The 18,715-nt window shown below is 43.9% G+C and overlaps 1 protein-coding gene across 4 annotated transcripts in view; it reads left to right on the forward strand.

Moving 5' to 3' along the window:
• Nucleotides 1-11,369, forward strand: part of MED10 (mediator complex subunit 10) — a 204,924-nt gene extending 193,555 nt beyond the window's left edge. Inside the window, exons 4-5 of one of the 4 annotated variants that reach the window (XM_040630566.1) lie at nucleotides 9,046-9,149; nucleotides 10,198-11,369. In XM_040630566.1, the coding sequence (XP_040486500.1) occupies nucleotides 9,046-9,149; nucleotides 10,198-10,231 (138 nt within the window). In that variant the 3' untranslated portion in view covers nucleotides 10,232-11,369. The remainder of the gene's footprint in view (nucleotides 1-9,045; nucleotides 9,150-10,197) is intronic. The other 3 variants (XM_040630565.1, XM_040630563.1, XM_040630568.1) reach the window with 3 other exon arrangements.
• Nucleotides 11,370-18,715: the final 7,346 nt, after the last annotated feature.

Here is an 18,715-nt window from a genome sequence, read left to right on the forward strand (position 1 = left end):
GCAGTGTGCCTTTGAGAACAGCCATGCCGCGCTCTGAGTACTGGCGAGTCTGGACTGCCTAGAAGCTCAGAACCTGTTCTTTATGTAGCGAACAGTGTAGGGTTGTTCTGGGGTTGGGCTGTGGGGTTTCCCTGGTGAGTAACCCAGGAAATATGCACTTTTCCAGAAGAATCTTGAGATGTCCTGATTGTCTTATTGCTCTTGGAGTACTCAGAGGCCTCAAAGAGGGCTGAGTTCACTACCATGGTGGGAGAGTCTGAAACCCCCAGATGACCCAGATATGCACGGATTTCTAGAAGCAAAGGTGGGTACACATCGACCCCTTGCTTGGGAATAGACAAGAGGAGTCTAAACATGTAAGAATCTGACTTCTGCACCTGGTTTTGTTGACAGTGCAAGAGGTAGCTTCTGCTGAACTGATCATAGACACATAGGCACTTGGATGTTGCTAGGTGACAGTCTGAGATGTGACCAAATCCAAGCTAATAACTGAAATGAGTGTTCTGGATAATCTATGACTTTCTGTTTGTTATCTCCCTATCCTGATTCCTCAGATAATTAAACACGGCCTTCCCAAGTAGCCTGTCATTGCAAAGCCTGCTCTTCTGCAGGAAGCATTTTGTTTCCAAAGAAGGAAGAAAGGCAAAATTTGATGTAAGGTGTAGTTAGAACTCACATTTCATGGCTTCATCCTCTCCTCCTTCCCTGTTCCCTCCTCCTGCTCCTCTTTCACTTCCTCTTCTTCTTGGTTGTACCAAATAATACTTTATTTCTTAACTTTAAAAGTAGGTATTATCCTCAACTAGAGAAAATCAGAAGATTTATGGCCTCAAAACCACTGTAAATCATATTTTCTTCTTGGACTGAGTTTTTTTTTGGCAACAAATATCTCAATTTTGACTCTCTCTGCACATTGAGAATAAGTTGGGTTTTCTTAAATAATTTCTTAAAACTTTTAGTTATGTAGGGGAGGACATACTCTTATCCGTGAGGTATACATATGCCCAAGATATGGAAATCCATAGTAAGGATGCTTTAAAACTAGTCGTCTGTGGTGCTCACAGGAGCTTACAATATATTTACCCTCTTTTTTTCCATGGAAGACAACTTGCAGGTGCACCTTTATAAAAAGTTAACATTCCAGATTAAGTGAGTATTTTGTATGAGATGATAGTTAAAAGAATGGACTCTTCATTAAATACTTATCATTTATTATATGGAAAATACCTTGTTAAGGATCACTAAGACTACAAAGTTACATGACCTTGTGTCTCTGATCACAGACAGCTCATTATCTAGTGAGTCAAGATTAAAACATGCACAAGAAACTGCAACCAAATCACTGTGACACAGTCTTGTAAGGAAGGAGAGATGACATAGTTTGGCATTTCAGACGTGGGGTAACTTAACTTGGCTGATTCAAGTGCAGGTCACATTTAAATGAGATTATAAAAAAATAAGCAGAATTTAAGAAAACAGAAATGAGGGATGACGTTCAGGAGGTGTGTATGTGCAGAGGTAGAGGGGCAGCAAAAGGAGGGACCAGCATCCGATCATAACTGATGGCAGCACAGAACACACTAGGTGCATGGCAGGATGTGGCCAGACTCCCAGTGTTTGCTCTGGGCAATGGCCACCCTTGATCATTTCTGAGCACTGAAGTGATACACTCATGGGAGAAATGATCTGAGAATGGATGAATCAGAGGCAGAGTGATGGTTTAGAAGCATCTTATGGGAGTTCAGGAATGAGAGATTAAAGATGTGACGGTCCAGAGGGTGGATGGCGGGAATGGAAAGGAAGGGATAGAAAATGCAAACTTAACCATACAAAGAAAACTTCCTAAGACCTGGTGATCGATTGGCTATAGAGGGAGGCAGGAAAGGAGAGGAAAGAACCAAAAAGAACTCGAGGGTTTTATGTCTGCGTGATTAGAAACATGATTAAACGTGAAGTCGGAAGGAGGATATGGTTTGTGAGAGAAAATTATTGTGTGTGTTCACAGATGATGAATTCCGGGAGCTAAAGGTCCAATAAGCAGATGCAAAAGGTGCATGGTGAGGGATGGGTAAGTAGCAAAAGTGGATTTAGGGAGATGCCTTTTTGCAGGTGCACTAAAAGCTACAAGTGTGAGTGAGATCATGGGAAGGAAGACAGTGAAGAATAATAATTTGGGGAAAGCTTGTTCTCCAATGCGATGGGATTCCCATGAGTGAACTCTTCCCATCGTAAGAGTTACAAGAGTCTGGGTCCCACTTGGGCAACTCATGGCACTTCCAGTTCAATATGCTCAAACCAAATTCATCACGTCCATTTGGTCTCCTCTTTTTTGTCATCCTCTGGCCTTATCTCAGTTGTGGTGCCAATAACAAGTGAGCTAGCAAATGGGAAATCTTGGAAACCCTCTTTTCACTGTCTTTATCCTGTCTTTTAGTAAATTGTGAGTACTTAAATGAAATATAGTTAAATTTAGGATTAGTGGGACTTTTTTTTTTTGGTCTTGTTAAAACAGGAAGCTCTTCTCTAGCCAAAGTCATGAATATGTTCTTCTATATAATTGCCTACGTGTTTTATCCTTTACCTTTAACATTCATGCCATTAATCTACCTGCAGATGTTTCTGACATATGGTGTATGAAGTAGTACTCTGATTTCATCTATGCTTTTCCAGGTGGATCACTATCTCAACAGTATTTATCAAAAGGACACCTCCACTAGTCTTAACTGTCACTCTAGATTTAAGCCAAGCATTCATGCATGTACAAGATTTCATTCTTTGTTATGGCTGAGTAATATACATATATATATATATATATATATGATGGACCCTTGGGTTACTTCCATATCTTGCCTATCGTAAATTGCTGCAGTAAATACGGGTGAGTATACATCTTTTCAAATCAGTGTTTTTCTTTTCTTTGGGTAAATACCCACTAGTGGAATTATTGGTTCATATGGAATTCTATTTTTAATATTTTGAAGAACCGCCACACTGTTTTCCACAGTGGCTGCACCAGTTTGCATTTCCACAAACAACATAATCTTATAAGAACATGGATGAATCTAGAGATACTGATATTAATACTAGGTGAAATAAGTCAGTAAGAGAAAGATAAATGCCATGTGATTTCTTTCATATGGGAAACTGAAGAAACAAAACAAAGAAAAAAGAGACAAACTAGCAAATAGACTCTTAAATATATAGAACAAACTGATGGTTTACCAGGGAGGTGGTGGGGATGGGTGAAATAGCTTATGGGGATTAAGGATCCTCATGATGGGCACTGAGTAATGTATGAAATTGTTGAATTGCTATACTGTACGTCTGAAAGTAATTAACACTCTATGTTAAGTATACTTGAATAAAAAAAAAAAGAAATTTTCACCCATCAAATTAAAAGCACATCACCTCCACTTCTAGGTCTTATATTTTCCCTTTCTTTGTAATTCTTGCCTTACTGGTGGCTAACCCTCCACTGCAAAGTTGAAAGCAATGTGCAGTATGAGGCATTTTTGTTTTGTTCCTGATCTCAAAAGATGTCAATGTTTTAACCATTAAATATGCTTTGCATAATTTTTTTTGTAGAATCTCTTTATTAGACTGAGGAAAATCTCTTCTATTCTTAATTTATGAGGCAATTTGTAATTTTTATCATGAAAATCTTTATCAAGTGCTATTTCTGCATCTGTGACTTTTCGTTTGTTCTAGTAATGTTTTGGATTACATTGACTGATTTTCCACAATCAAACCAGCCTTGCACCGTGCAGTTAAAGCTAACTTAGTAATGACATGTATACTTTTTGCTGGATTCAGTTTGTCCATATTCTGTTCAGACTTTTTACATATACGTTCAAGAGAGATTGGCCTGTAAGTTTCTTTTGCCTATTGTTCTTGTCAGATTTTTATTAATGCTATACTTGTCTCAGAAAACGGGGGCGTCTGGGTGGCACAGCGGTTGGGCGTCTGCCTTCGGCTCAGGGCGTGATCCGGGCGTTCTGGGATCAAGCCCCACATCAGGCTCTTCTGCTGGGAGCCTGCTTCTTCCTCTCCCACTCCCCCTGCTTGTGTTCCCTCTCTCGCTGGCTCTCTCTCTCTCTGTCGAATAAATAAATAAAATCTTTAAAAAGAAAAAAAGAAAACGGCATGAGACATTTCCTGTTCTTCAAATGAATTTATTTACATTTTGATTTTTCTTTTTAATGCTCGAGTAAAAGTTGTGAGTTAAGACACTTGGACCTAATGTTTTCCTTAGGAGGAGAAATTTGAGTTCTTTATTATGGAAAAATTGTGTTGACATTTAATTCATTTACCAGGCTTACTGGCATACTTGGGTTTAAATGTAATATCTTACTTTGTGATTTGGATTTTCCCCACCTGTTCTATAAATTTTTGTCTCTTCTTATGACTTCCTTTAGATTCACTAAGTATTTTTCAATTCTGTCTTTCCTCTTCACTGGTTTAAAGTCATGCACTTTGCTGTTGTGCTCTTAATTCTTATCCCAGAAATTGCACCATGCCTACTCAACTTACCACTTCTAAAATAATCATGTTTACCCTCTTTTGGGGTAATGGAAGGAATGTAGAGCACTTTAACTCTTTTATCCTCTCCTGCTTTATTTACTACCACTGTTGTTTTTTAAGATTTTACTGTTTTAGTTCTTCAGAGATATATTTACACAGTAGATTTTATTAGGTTTATACATATCTTGCAACTTTATCTGTACTTACTTTCTTCTTGTATTTCGAACCTTCTATCTGGGAAAATTTTGACTCTACCTGAATTACACCCTAATTTCTTTTACTGTGCTGTTCCCAGTGCTTTTGCTTTTTGTTGTTGTGTAAAGAGTATTTATTTAGCCCTTATTCTTGAAAGATATGCTCACTGGGAATTATTTCTCCCCCCTCATTGCAGTGTCAGTTCCATGTCTTCTGGCTTTCGTGGCTGTTAGCAAGAAGTCAGTTGTTACTCTCATTCACTGGAAAGACTTTCTCCATTTCTCTTTCTACACACACTGTGTATATATGTAGATGTATTTTTTCTAGCTGTTTTTAGGATTTTACCTCTTTGGAGTTTTTAAAGTTTTATAATCTTAGTGTGGATTTATATCATTTTTTTCTGCCTGAAATTGATGACACTTTTGAGCCTGAATAGACAGGAAAATTATGACCTACCCACTTGTGAAGCTAGGGAGAGTTATGGGAAATGACATCACAAAGAAAGGAGCAGATTCAGAAGGTGTGTGTTGGGGGGGGGAGGGACAGAAGATGGAATCATGATGTTAGTGCCACATGCTTAGAAAAGGAGCCTTGGTGATGGTGGGAGGGTAGGGGAGTAAATTCAGGGCTGATGGTGGTCACACCTGAGTGGAGCTCAGCCCCTCCGTGAAATGTGAGTAAATGACCTTTCTTCTCAACATCTCACTGAATGCTGAGTACAGAGGTTAAAAAGGAGAACCCCACAGCATGAGTTTTCTAATACGATTCTTGAAGTTATAACCAATGTCAGAACTCAAGAATAGGCCTGTGACATCACAATTGTAATCTGACTTTTTCCTGAAATTAAAAAGAATTTGGCTTTTCCATTTTATCATATGATCTGAGCACGTTTTTTGGAAATTAGTATAAAAATGAGAACTTCAAATAAATGAAATCAATTTTCTTCATATAACATAAAATATAGTCACCTTATGATTGTTAAATACCTTTGAGTCATACATTTTTTAAGAACACAAGTAACGAAAAGTAGATTTCATTCTAGTAGCTTACTGCCCTGATTAATTAATTATGCTTAAAGACAGCTTGGTAAGCAGTATAGTGCCATCGATTTCCAGGATATATACAAGGCAGTGAAAGTGTACCCACGGGGAGCAATTTTAATACATCAATCCATACAGCCCCTGTTGTTGCCAGCCCGTATTTGACTTCCCAGAATGTCGGCATTCTGACCTGTGTTCCATTTGTCTGCGCTCTGATGATTGACTATTTTCCTATTTAATCTGGAAGAAATAAGAGGCTTGGGGCTTTCACAGTCTGTCAAGTTTCTCCCTGTCGACTATCCTTATCTCTTCATTCACTTATATTTCCCAGGCCCCTAAGAGAAAAATTCCCCGAAGCCATTAGCTCCCAGACAGACAAATGTTCTCAAAGCTCATGCTCCAGCAATGAGGGGGAGCTTGGTGACCCTTTCACCCCACAGATCCCCAGGCTGGCTCGGCTAACCAGGCTGGCAGCATCCTTTCTTCCCATCTTTCTTGCTCTTCCTTGGGTTGATCTCTTTCTTCTGAAACTCTACTTGCTGTCAGGATGTCAATCCCAGGTCCCTGATACTGGCGGACAAGGAAGGCCTGTGTAGACCCAAACCCACCAGGAACCACGTAATAAGGCTTTTTTGCCACAAGGGTATCCCAGCGGATCAGCTACTCACAGCCTTACATCTGACACAGATTTATCTCTGGATGTATGTCTGTGTGTATATGCATGTATGTAAGTATGTGCATGTGTGCATATAAATCTGTGTATATGTATGTAAGCTTGTGTGCATGTGTGCATGTGAAGGTGTGTATGTATGTAAGCATGTGTGCATGTGTGCATGTGAAGGTGTGTGTATGTATGAATGCTTGTGTGCGGTGTGCATGTGAATGTGTGTATGTATGTAAGCATGTGTGCATGTGTTGTTTGGATGTTGTGGGTTTGTATGAATGCTTGTGTGCGGTGTGCATGTGAATGTGTGTATGTATGTAAGCATGTGTGCATGTGAAGGTGTGTATATGCACATATGCTTGTGTGCAGTGGCATGTGAATGTGTATTTATGTAAGCTTGTGTGCATGTGAAGGTGTGTATATGTATGAATGCTTGTGTGTGGTGTGCATGTGAATGTGTGTGCATGTAGGCATGCTTGTGTGCATGTGTGCATGTGAATGTGTGTATGTATGTAAGCTTGTGTGCAGTGTGCATGTGAAGGTGTGTATGTATGTAAGCTTGTGTGCAGTGTGCATGTGAAGGTGTGTGCATGTAGGCATGCTTGTGTGCATGTGTGCATGCATGCATTTGTCTGGCTGTCTGTTTTGCAGTCAGACGGCTGATGTGAAAGGATTAGCCTCACATTGTCGCCTGCTCCTCTGTTAGAGGACCAGAAACACCAGGCAGGCTTAGGTGCTCCGTTTCTAGCCATGGAAAATAATGATGAGGGCAGCTCTGCCTGGAGCTCACAGAAGGCTCGAAGGATTCAGGGCAATAAGCGGGAAAGAGCCCTGGACCATGTTGGTCCTGGCTTTGCTCCTGACTGGTTGGATGACCTGGGGACCAGTTTTACCACGTGTACATTGGAGATGATTCTTCCCTTTTGGAGTTGCTGCAAGAACTAGATAAGATCATGTATGATCGGCACTTGCCCAGCACTTGTCCCTCCTGTGTCCCTTAAATTCATATGTTGACCCCTGAATCCAAATGTGATGATAGAATTACTAGTAGGGGGCGGGGCCTTTGGTGGGTGATCGGGTCATGAGGGTGGGGCCCCAATGAGTGGGATCAGTGCCCTGATAAGAGGAGAGGAGAGCAGGCTCTCGCCCAGCTCTTACCACCACGTGAGGACAGTGAGAAGTCTGCAGACAGAAGAGGGTCCTCACCTGACCCCAGACAGCCAGACCCCCAGCCTCTGGAGTTGTGAGAGATACATGTGTGTCGTTACACCCCTCCCAGCTCTGCTCCTGTGTTCCAGCAGCCTGTGTGGACTGAGCAATGTAGTCACGGTTTAATGTGAGGGAGCTGTCTTCCTAGGTGGGAAGCAAGGACACGGGTACAGGTGGTCTCCACATTTCTCTCTAGCGCTTACGTAATATGACTTTAACACTGTTGAATCGGAGTTCACATGTCTGTATGTACCAACATGGCTTGGACAAATATACCTGGATTGTGTCTCGAAATTTTCTTCAGTATCTCAAAGGAAGCTCCAAAGACAGAGAGGTGGTAGCCAAGCTGCCTGAGGGTTCCTTCCCGCTGTCCGTGTGAGGCGTTGCTCATCCAGGACCCGGACCCACGACAGTCCGTTGCTGACACAGGATGATGAGCTGGAGAGAGGGGCTGTTTGTTCGATACCTACGATAGGCTGCACATCCTCACACAGCCTCATCTGACCATAGCCCCCCCTTGTCCAAAACCCTCCAGGGCAGGTGTGATCCAGTTCTCTCTGTGCACATGAACACAGCGAAGAGACGCCGCATGGGGAGAAAGTGATAGAGCAAGAGTTTGAGCCCTGTTCTGCCAACTCTGAAGCCGATGTTCGTTCTTCTCAAGTATGCTCAGAGTACCAAGTCAGCATGCCGTGGAGAGGAAGGATGCAGCAGAGTACCCTGGGGAGGAGGGTGATGGAGTCAGGGGCTCAGAGGAGAGGAAGGATATGTAGGGGTGGGCTCTCTGGGGAGGAGGGTGATGGAGTCAGGGACTCAGAGGTGAGGAAGAGTGTGCAGGGGTGTGCTCCCTGGGGAGGAGGGTGATGGAATCAGTAGCCCAGAGAAGAAGGGTGTAGGGGTGGGCTCCCTGGGGAGGAGGGTGATGGAGTCAGGGGCACGGAAATGGCCTCAATGGTGTACGGGTTTAGGACCCTGTTGGCAGCAATGAGTGGTTGATGGTCTGGGTTTATGCCTTGAGACAGAAACAAACAGAAGTTGGAAATTCTGTGGCTTTTCAAGGCTGAGGGTTCAGCACACTCAGAAATCAGGAAATCAAGAGAGTGTCTGCCTCCTCGCCGGCCTCTGTTAGTGTCTCTCATCTCCTTTGCACAGATAGTGCTGTTCGCTGTTGTGGTTTAATTGCTATAAACGAGCGGGTCCCAGATAGAGTCTGTCATGGTCCTACAGACTGAGAAGAGAAGGCTGTCGTGTCTCTAGGACTTACACGTGCAGAAAACAAAGGGAAATTGTGGCAGTCACACAAATATCCTGTTTTAAGGTCACCAATACAGAAAGAGTAAATAATTCTGGCGTTTCTTTGACTTCGTGCTTGCATAGATACTAAGGATGGCTTTATTACTCGTTCATTCACTATAGACTAGAGAGCTCGGGCGGCAGAACAGAAGTGAAAGCAGAAGACGATTTGATTTACGAATATTCAACTTCAACATTTCAAGAAAATATCTGCTAACCGATCAAAGGTAAGTCCGTCCTAGCAAAATAGTGGTGGAACCAACGTTAAGAAGCCCCACTTGTGGCTTGGAATGCCGGTGTCCTCTCGGTTTTTACGAAAGGATTTATTTAGCGGGCTTCCTATCAGAAGAACATTCCACCTTCTCCTAGGTTATTAACTTAATTTCACGTGTTATAATTTAAATCCTATTTTTCTGGTCTTTATTTGATTGAGAACAGCAAACTGACTTTACTAGGGCTCTATATCCTGTGTGGCCCCTGCCCCCGCTTCTGAGGCCAGCAGGTTTCTAGCTGCTGTCCTTCGGTTAGGGCGCTTCTTTCCCTCAGCCCTGTCACTGGACGTCGTCTGTGTGACAGAGCATAGCCGACTTGTCCCTTGTGATCCAAGGTTGGCTAATGAGCCTGGTCACTGAGTAGATGGCTTTGTTTTTCTGCTTAATAAATTGCTGTTCTTTCAGAATTAGTCCTTGGATTATGATGTAATTAATGAAAGCAGTTCATACTTACCCATTCGTAAATATCTGTCTGAAGGGGAAGTAATCAAAGGGCCAGGATCTGAGTTTGGAGTGGCCCAGACCTGGGTGTAGACCTAGGTATAGACCTGGGTGTAGACCTTGGCCCTCCCTGCCTGCTGAGACTTTCTGAATCCGGGTGGGTTGTTGTGATCGAGGTATCATCTCACCCTCCGGACTTTGCGGGCCTGCGCTCTGCAAACCGCCCCTCTGCTCTGCCAGTTTCTCCCTGTGACGCTCTGCCAAAGATAATAGTGGGGGGAGACCTCCAGGCTGGAAGACCGGGGGCCCAGGCCTCGCGGTGAGCCCGTCCTGGCAACACACCTTCACCTCAGCTCTGCCTGTTCGTTCCAGTTTCCAGTTCTACCTCCTTTCCCCAAGCCAGACCCCATGCACCCCTCAGAGACAGAAGCACCCCACTTCTAAGCTTTGGGTGTTGGTGTCATGAGGCCCCACCTTCAAACTCCAGAGCTGTGCCCACCTGTGGTCCCGGTTCTGACATCCTCATCCGAATCTCTGAGTCTCTAAATTCTAATGGTCTTAGGCTGCCCTTGGATCCTCCACCCCTGGGAAGGTAGCTGCTTCCTGCATGATTCTTTCTCCGTGATAGGATATTTTGGTACGTTTTCAATGACGAATACCTACTTAACTCATTACCTGTGTTAAATTCTCTCTGTTAAAATAACTGATGTGGTTTCTATATTCCTGAACGAACCCCAGCTAATAGTGTCAAGCTCTGTATATAGAGAACGGCAACCAGAATGAATACCTATTGCTATGGGCTGAATTGTGTCACCTCCAAATTCACACGACGTCCTAACCCCCAGTACCTTAGAACGTGGACATATTTGGAAAAAGGTCATTGCAGATGTAATCAGCTAAGCTGAGCGGAGGTCATACTGGAGTCGAGTGGGCCCTGATCCGATATGACAGGCGTCCCTATAGGAAGAGGAGATTAGGACATCATCTGATGACTGAGCAGAGACTGGAGTGATGTGTCTACAAGGCAGGAACCGCCGAGTGTTGCCAGATGTCAGCAGAAGCACGAGAGAGGTGTGGAGCAATTCTTCCCCTGAGTGCTTAGAAGGAACCAGTCCTACCGACACCCTGATTTTGGACTTCCAGCCTCCAGCACGGTGAGATGATAAATTCTGTGGTTTTAAGCCCCCCCAGTTAGTGGTCCTTGGTTGCAGCAGTTTTGGGAGTATGCCTACCTTACAGAATGCTCGTGGAGAATAAATAACCACTGGAGAGTGCCAGGCTCCATGCCTGACATGGGACCATTCTTGCTGAAAGACACCTGTTCTCATCGCTATGGATGTGACTATTATAGCTCATTCTTGCAGGCTGTGCTTGGCCTGCTCTCGGTCTTTGACTCAGCTGCGAGGAGCCTTGCAGCAGGAGCAGGCTTTGGGGGTTACCTGTGAGCTGCTCCTTAATGATTCATAAGCAGAGGGACCTCTCCAAAGGGCCATCCCAAGTCCCACGCTTCCCGAGGATCAGCTGAGGCCACTGTGACAGTGATGCTGGCAGTTCACCTTCTCCCTCTGCACAGTCCCTCATCCCTCACGCTCCCAGGAGTGCTCCCCAAAACCACTGGGCAACACTCCATCTCAAAGCTCGTCTCTCCAGTAAATCCAGTCCCTTAAAATACATACAAAGCCTGCATTTAGGTTTTTCAAAGTGAAATTTGCACAAGGACAGGATCCATGGCGGCGGGGGGGCGGGGGGGGGACTGACTCTGCAGAAATTCTTGTGATTTTATGTAATGATTAGTTCACCTAATGGCTCCACACTGTTTGTTCAGCAATGTGAGCAAATTGCTGCTTCCATTGCCTGCTTGGCCTTGACTTCAGAAGCATTAGAATTCTATTTAAGAAACAGCAGAGGGGCGCCTGGGTGGCACAGCGGTTAAGCGTCTGCCTTCGGCTCAGGGCGTGATCCCGGCGTTCTGGGATCGAGCCCCACATCAGGCTCCTCTGCTGGGAGCCTGCTTCTTCCTCTCCCACTCCCCCTGCTTGTGCTCCCTCTCTCGCTGGCTGTCTCTATCTCTGTCGAATAAATAAATAAAATCTTTAAAAAAAAAATAAAAGAAACAGCAGATTCTCGGTCTGTGGTTCTTGGCGGATTTAAAGGTCATGTTCTCAGTTGTAAACTTGCCTGGGGATGGTCTCAGCTAGCGGACGTACGCACCCATCTAAGACTGCACAGTCCAAGGAGATTCCGTGATGCAACGGGGTCAATGCTGTTTGCTGAAAACACAGATGACACTCTATCTGGACACAGGTGCCCTTTGGGTTGTAGTGGAAGACAGTACAGTCTAAGTGACAAATGATTAAAGCATCCATGGTTTTGTTCTGTTATTTGTTCAATTTTAAAGTTGCATTTAAGGTCATTTGTGATTTGAAAAAGCATTTGAATGGTTTGGAGTTCCAGATTTCCCCCCTAGTAGAATGACTGCTTTCTCCCGCCCATCTTTGTACTCATTTGCACTGTCATTCTCAGGGACAATGCTAGAGCTTGCAAGTCAATGTAGCAATTGCTACCTTTCAGGAAGAAGTGTGGGGCATTCACTGTTTCCCTTACAGATGGGCTAGTGAACAGAATCCACAGACATTCTTATCATCCAAGACCAAGAAAAGCGAGGGATTCTCAAATATGCATGTTTCTCACCCAACTTTGTCTTGTTTCTTTCTGAATGGGATGCTAGAAACGTGTTAGAGTTAGAAGCATCGTGCACAGCACTGGCTACCGAACCTTTCCAGCAGAAGCCTTTAGTAATGTCACTGATTTGGGGGGGATTTCAGGAGGTGGTTGTACTCTTAATAAACACTAATTGAGGAAATACATTATGATAAAAGATATGAATTCAGTAACATCTTGAAATGAGTTTGTATTTTATGAATCGCAGTAGTAGTTATGCAGTTGAAAAATACAGCGTGTGTGTGTGTGTGTGTGTGTGTGTGTGTGTGTTTATTCAGATCACTGCAAGGGCATGGTTGATGGAGGAACTCCTTCGCTGCCCCAGGAGTCTGAGGCCTCAGGATGGCAAAGGAGGAGGGACCGTGGCTGTCCCCTGTCCTGGCTTCCCCTCACTGGCGAGGCAGGTGACTTGGACAATTCCATCTTTCAGTTGTTGCTTCCTCCTCCCCTGCAGCACAGAGCGCTGGCTTGACCAGATCTGTTCTTTTCAGTGTGACCTCCTGTGGTTTGTTCGAAGTTTCAGGTGCATGGCCTCTCGCATACAGCAATTTTCCAATGCCGAGGGACCGTTTCCACCTGCTGCGTGAATAAACTGCTGACCGCCCTCCTCTCTGCTCCAGGATAACTAATGAGCATAGCAGCAGGGATCAGGAGCTCCTGTGAACATTCAATTAAGCAAGGAAGCTTCTGTCTGTGTGGCGGTAACGGCCAGTGCCTGGTCCCCAGGAGGGTCTTCAGCCCACAATTCCTTAGCTTGGCTGGTGGTCACTGATGAGGCCATTAATCATCTGTCCATGCCAGCTCATTTTATACCTCCTCTGGGAACCCACGGTCTTGTGTTCTATTTCTCTGATTTCCTCGCTGCCACGTGTATGCATTTGACCATCCAAATTGCACCTCATTGGAGTCAGAGATGTGATTTCCTGTTGTAGAATAAGGTCAACTGGCTCTGCTTTCCTTGATGGCTGGCTGGCGGCTGCAGGTCCTTTATGGAATCAGCAATGGCGTCAGAAGGATTATAGACACTTCCAACCCAAGGTTTCCCTCTTAAAAATATCTGGACTTCGTGTTCAAGATAAAACATTCTTATCCGGTTCACGCCAACAGTGAAGAAGTTTTATTGGTGTGTTCCCTAGAGCTTACCTCCGAAACCTTGATCAAATCTGTCATAGAGCAATTTATGATTTTTTCCAATTACATACTTTTTATTAAACTGTATAATATTTTTTATAAAATTACTTATGCTGGGATAAATTTTATTTTGTGAAAATTGTATGTTCAGGGTTTGATCCATCAGTAATTTATTGTACATATGATATTTACCCAATTAGCCTTCTGTCATTGAAAGTTATTGTTTGTGGCCATTATTTCTGCTAAGTTCAGTTTTAGAGATCTAATTTTTATAAATAATAGCAATAATGATAGCAATAATAAATATAAATTTAGTGAAATAAATTTTGTGCATTTTTTTTTCTGCCAACACAAAAGAAGATTTTTAGCAAGTCTTCTCAGGTAGTAAAGAATTTCTTAATTGACCAGCTGTGGGCAATATTGTTATTAATTCAACTCTTCGTATTCTTCTAGAAAATTAAAAAAATACACAATAACATTTAAAATAACATAGATACGAAAGATCTAGGGATAAGTTTAACAAATATGTGGAAGATCTGTGTACTAAAAACCCCAAAAAGTTTTGCTGAAAGAAATTAAAGGTAACTGATATACAATGAAGATGTAAACTAGATTTGTGGGGCACGAACTTAAACATTGCTAGGATGTTAGTCCTTTCCAAACGGATTTATAACGTTTGTATCCCAAACTTCAGCAGGATAAATAAATAATAAAATACATACTTATGTAATCTTAATTGGAATTACAACAAATTCTTAGATTTGGGGAGAAAGTTGACATCATACTATATCAAGTCTTTTAATCCATAAGAAAGTAGAGCCTACTATTTATTTAAGTTTTCTTTCTTTCTTTTTCTTCTTTTTCCAGTAGCAATTTTGTGGTTTTCTGCCTTGAGGTCTTATGGTTTTGAGATTATTGTAAATAATATCTGAAAAATTTTTTTTAATTTTCTAATCATCTGCTGAGGGTAGCCAGCAAATTACAGACATGAGAAATTTTCTAGCTATATTTTTGTTGTTATAATCCAGTTATATTCTAAAGTCATCAGCAAACATGTTCTGGATTCCTCCTTTGAAATTTATTGAAACCTGCCTTATGATTCAATATGTGGCCAACTCCTATAAATGTTCCAGGTGTGCTTGAAAGCTAACATGCATATTTTATTGACGTGTGTGTATGTGTTTTAAATTGTTGGTAGTACGAGCAAAACACGTGCAAAAGGCCGATCCCAGCAGAAACCATCTTGAAGAAGAGTGAACCGCCATGTACTGAATGGTGAGAACTCTTTTAAAGCTTGAGTAATGCATAATATAGTAAAAAATTATTATTAAAAAAATAAATAAATATTGAGACATTTAAAAAACATAATAAAGCTTGAGTAATGCAGACAATGTGGTACAATGGACCAGACCGAAGAGAGCAGAGACACACCCGCAAGTATGGACAGGCTGGCTTTCTGGCAAAGGTGACCATGAAATATGGTCTGGGAAAGAATGTCTTTTCAATAAGTGGTGTGGATACATTGGAGATCCATAGGGAAAGAAATGAAACCTGACCCCTAAATCAAATCTTATAAAACTTTACGTATGGTTCAAAGACCTAAATGTGAAAAGTAAAATAATAAATCATGAGAAATAATACAAGGAAACAGCTGTCCTTAGGGCAGGCAAGGTTTCTTAAACAGGATACTATAAATACTAACCATTACATGAAAGATCCATAGATGGTACTAAGTAAAGATTAAGAAATTTTGTTCAACAAAAGACACCAGTGAGAGAGTAGGAAAGAAAAACACAGGGAGAAGATATTGTTAAGACTTGGATCCAGAATATATAAAGAAATCTTACAAAGTAATAAGCCGAAGACCAATAACTCAAGTTATTGGGTTCAAGTCTTGCATAGGCACTTTAGAAAGGGGTAGAGGATATCTAAATGACCATTGGACTGATAAATTCATTTGGGAAATGAAACTCAGACCCACAATATGGTCCTGCACCACACTCCCCTGAAATGACTGAAAGTAAAAATAAACCAGTGAGAGAATCCTAAGTGTTGACAAGCATGTGGAAAAGTACATCCTTCCTCAGATACTGTTGGTGGGAGTGGAAACGGTCACAAGAATTTGAACACTGGTTCCTTGACAGCATCTTTCAAGTGTCATTAGGGCATCTACCTGCACATGCCCCGTGACCCAGAAACTTCTGAACCAGGGGGAAATCAGCACAGCAGAAATGAGAATCTATATGCACGAAGACATCTAAAGGAATGTTCATAGAGGCCTTGTCTACACCAGCTAAAAACCGGAAACACCTTACAAGTCCACCAACAACAGATTGGATAAATTGGTGCGTAGCCACACAATGTAACCTGGAACAGCGAAGCTCCAGGCACACACAGGACTCTGGATGACACAATTAGACGTGGAAGTGCACGCAGTGCAGGAACTGGGTTGTACTAATTAAAAAATCAAAACAAGTAAAGTGACTCTATGGGCTGGAAGGCAGCAGATGGTGAACTTTAGGGGGCGTAAGTCATGGCAGGGACACCAGGGCGGCTTTTGGGGTGCTGGCCGTGTTGAGTCTCTCGACTGGGGTGGTCCTCACGATGGGTATGGTCACTGTGTAAATGCCTGTCCAGGGCACACCAACGATCTGCTCACTTTTCAGCATGTACTGTGTACTTCAGGCAAATTTTTATAAATAAGCACAAAGAAATGACATAAAAATATAAGCAAATAAAACATGCGAGAACGTTCACCTGCCCCGAGTCCGCCAGGAGCAACAAGCCTGCGGCCCGCCACACAACCTCTTTACCCCCTCCAGGCTACCCTGCAAATCCTATAAGCTGTTCCCTAAATCTAGAATTCTCTTCTTCTGGTGGGTATTTGCCTTCTTGAGGCTGACTCAGTCTTTGAGACTCAGCTTAAATACTGTGTCCTCCAGGAAGAGTTCAGCAATGTCTCCCTGCTAGTTCCCACACTTTGATTTCTTAGTTGTACTAACCATGTTTTTATTTTCTTATGATGCCGCCTTAGGGGGTAGCAGGCCAGGGAGAGAACGCTCCTCCCAGGGCTGGCTAATTCTTAGAAACAGCAAATGACTCCCCTAGGAGCATGGTTTTCATATGCAAATGACACAATCCAAAGCCCAAAGTCTTAATTACCTTCTCTCTGGGAGGTTTATACTCAGGAGGCAATATTCTGCTAAATCACCCCCGGGGGCCAGGTAGTGGACAACCAGGGACCGCCCCTACACCCTGGAGCCCAGAGAGACTCGGGGCAGACAGGATAGTAATTTCCCCCCAGAAACAAGGTCTTCACTAGCATCCCAGAGCAGAGGAGTTATTATGACCACTAAAGATGCAAGTTTGGGACAAAATGATACTCACAAAATTATTGTATTGGATCTTGAAATTAAAAGCTATTATAAGAAAGTCTGATTTCTTTCTCTTAAACTTTATATCAAAAAGATCTCTGATTTGTCAAGAATCTAATTCCGAAAACTCTAGGTGTGAGAGCATTTTTCAGTTTGCATGCGTTGGACCTCCTGAGAACACAGGTGCAATTTCGTTCCGGTCGTGTCTCCAGAACCTAGCCTGGCGTCTGGAACGCCGTGGTACTGAGCGAACGCTAGCCCGCTTGACCGTCTGTGTCCACAGTAGCTGCTGAGCTGGGTCCCAGGGAAGATGTTCAGGAGAATCTAATAAGATACTGGAAAGTTGAAGAGTTAAGGAACACCCCTCCCCCCAGGCACACCGATCTGTGTCTCTGCCTCTCTCGCGCACACACACACATACACACACGTGCACACACGTGCACACCTGCTTTGGATGCAACTTCCAAACCTCAGCACCTGTGAGCAATGCGCAGTCTGGTCTGGAAGACCCCCAGGGCATGGCCGCGTTGGCTGAGAGCTCTTGGATTCTTTTCTTCACTCCAAGGCAATGAGGTTGGACTGGAAGTTAGCTGCTCCACATAAACTATGTAATCATAGTGAAAACAGTCTTACATTTCCCTCCAGCTCTTGAAATGCATCACAGACTTGCCACCTCTCGGGCAAGGCTGAACTTCCTCTCGTTGAGTTAAACCTTTCACAGGTATTAATAAAAGTCTCCCACCCTTCTCCCAGGAGGTGTCCGTCTTGCACAGAACTGCGCTAGAAATGTACTTATTTTAACATTTTGAAAAGAGAGATTCTTGCAGTTATTGTGCACATGTGTTCTGAGTCTGCCGTGAAATTGACAGTGTGTCTGCGGTAGTGACTTTCCATCAGGGAACTCGGCCTCCCCGAATGCTGCTTCCCTGGGGCGGACAGCTGATGGGAAAGCTGGCCCGGAGCGCCAAGACGCCTGTCCACAGGTGGGCCTGAGCTTCTGCGCAGCTGCTCCCCATGAATCATATACGCGGGAGGTCCCTGGGGAACCAAGCCCCGGGCTCTGGTACGCACACGCTTCCTCTCAGCTGCTTTGGAAGTGGTGCCACCAAAGGAACTGGGGTTCAGGATCGCTGCTGGGGAGCAAAGTGGAGTTATAGAGACAGACATCAAGTCACACCTCTGTGCAACCTGGGGGCGATGACTCACCCTCTCTGAGTCTAGGGGGTGGGAGCAATGATCCCTCCATCTCAGGCACCTGACACTCTATAGACAGGCTCTTGTCCTTGACCCTCCTTGGAGACGCCACGCCGGAAGCCCTGCTGCCACAGCGTCCACAGTGCCCGGCACCCCTGCAGGTGACAGAGAGGTTTGGGCAGATCTGGCGTCCGACCGAATGCCAGACAGACACGGTCAGAGCCTCTCAGCTTCTGGAGGGGATGCATTGGGGCATTGGGGGGGCGGCTCACAAGGTGACTGAGCAGGTGATGGAGAGGGGCCCCTCAGGGAGAAGTCGCTCTCTTTCCCCCTGGACGAGGCAGCGAGAAGTGAAAGATAATCATGGCGCAATGGTGATGAATTCGAAAGTCAGGACCTCTCGGGGGAGCACGGAAAGCAGGGCTGTGCCTGAGTTATTGATCACTCCGGGTTTATCCTGCATGATATTACGGTAATGAGAACCAGAGGAATAAAAGTGATTTACAGGTAATTATGGGCAGAGACTCGATAATCTTCCCATCTTTAATTTGAGGCAGTAGGATGGACGGTTTCTGCCTTGGCAAGTTGATGCAGGCTCAGCGCACCCAGCGAGGCCGGCAGTCTGGATGGGGTGTGGGGGATTGGGGGGGGTGTGGGGGA

Source organism: Ursus maritimus, unplaced genomic scaffold (assembly GCF_017311325.1).
Source record: "Ursus maritimus isolate PB19 unplaced genomic scaffold, ASM1731132v1 scaffold_15, whole genome shotgun sequence".
Classification (NCBI taxonomy): Eukaryota; Metazoa; Chordata; class Mammalia; order Carnivora; family Ursidae; genus Ursus; species Ursus maritimus.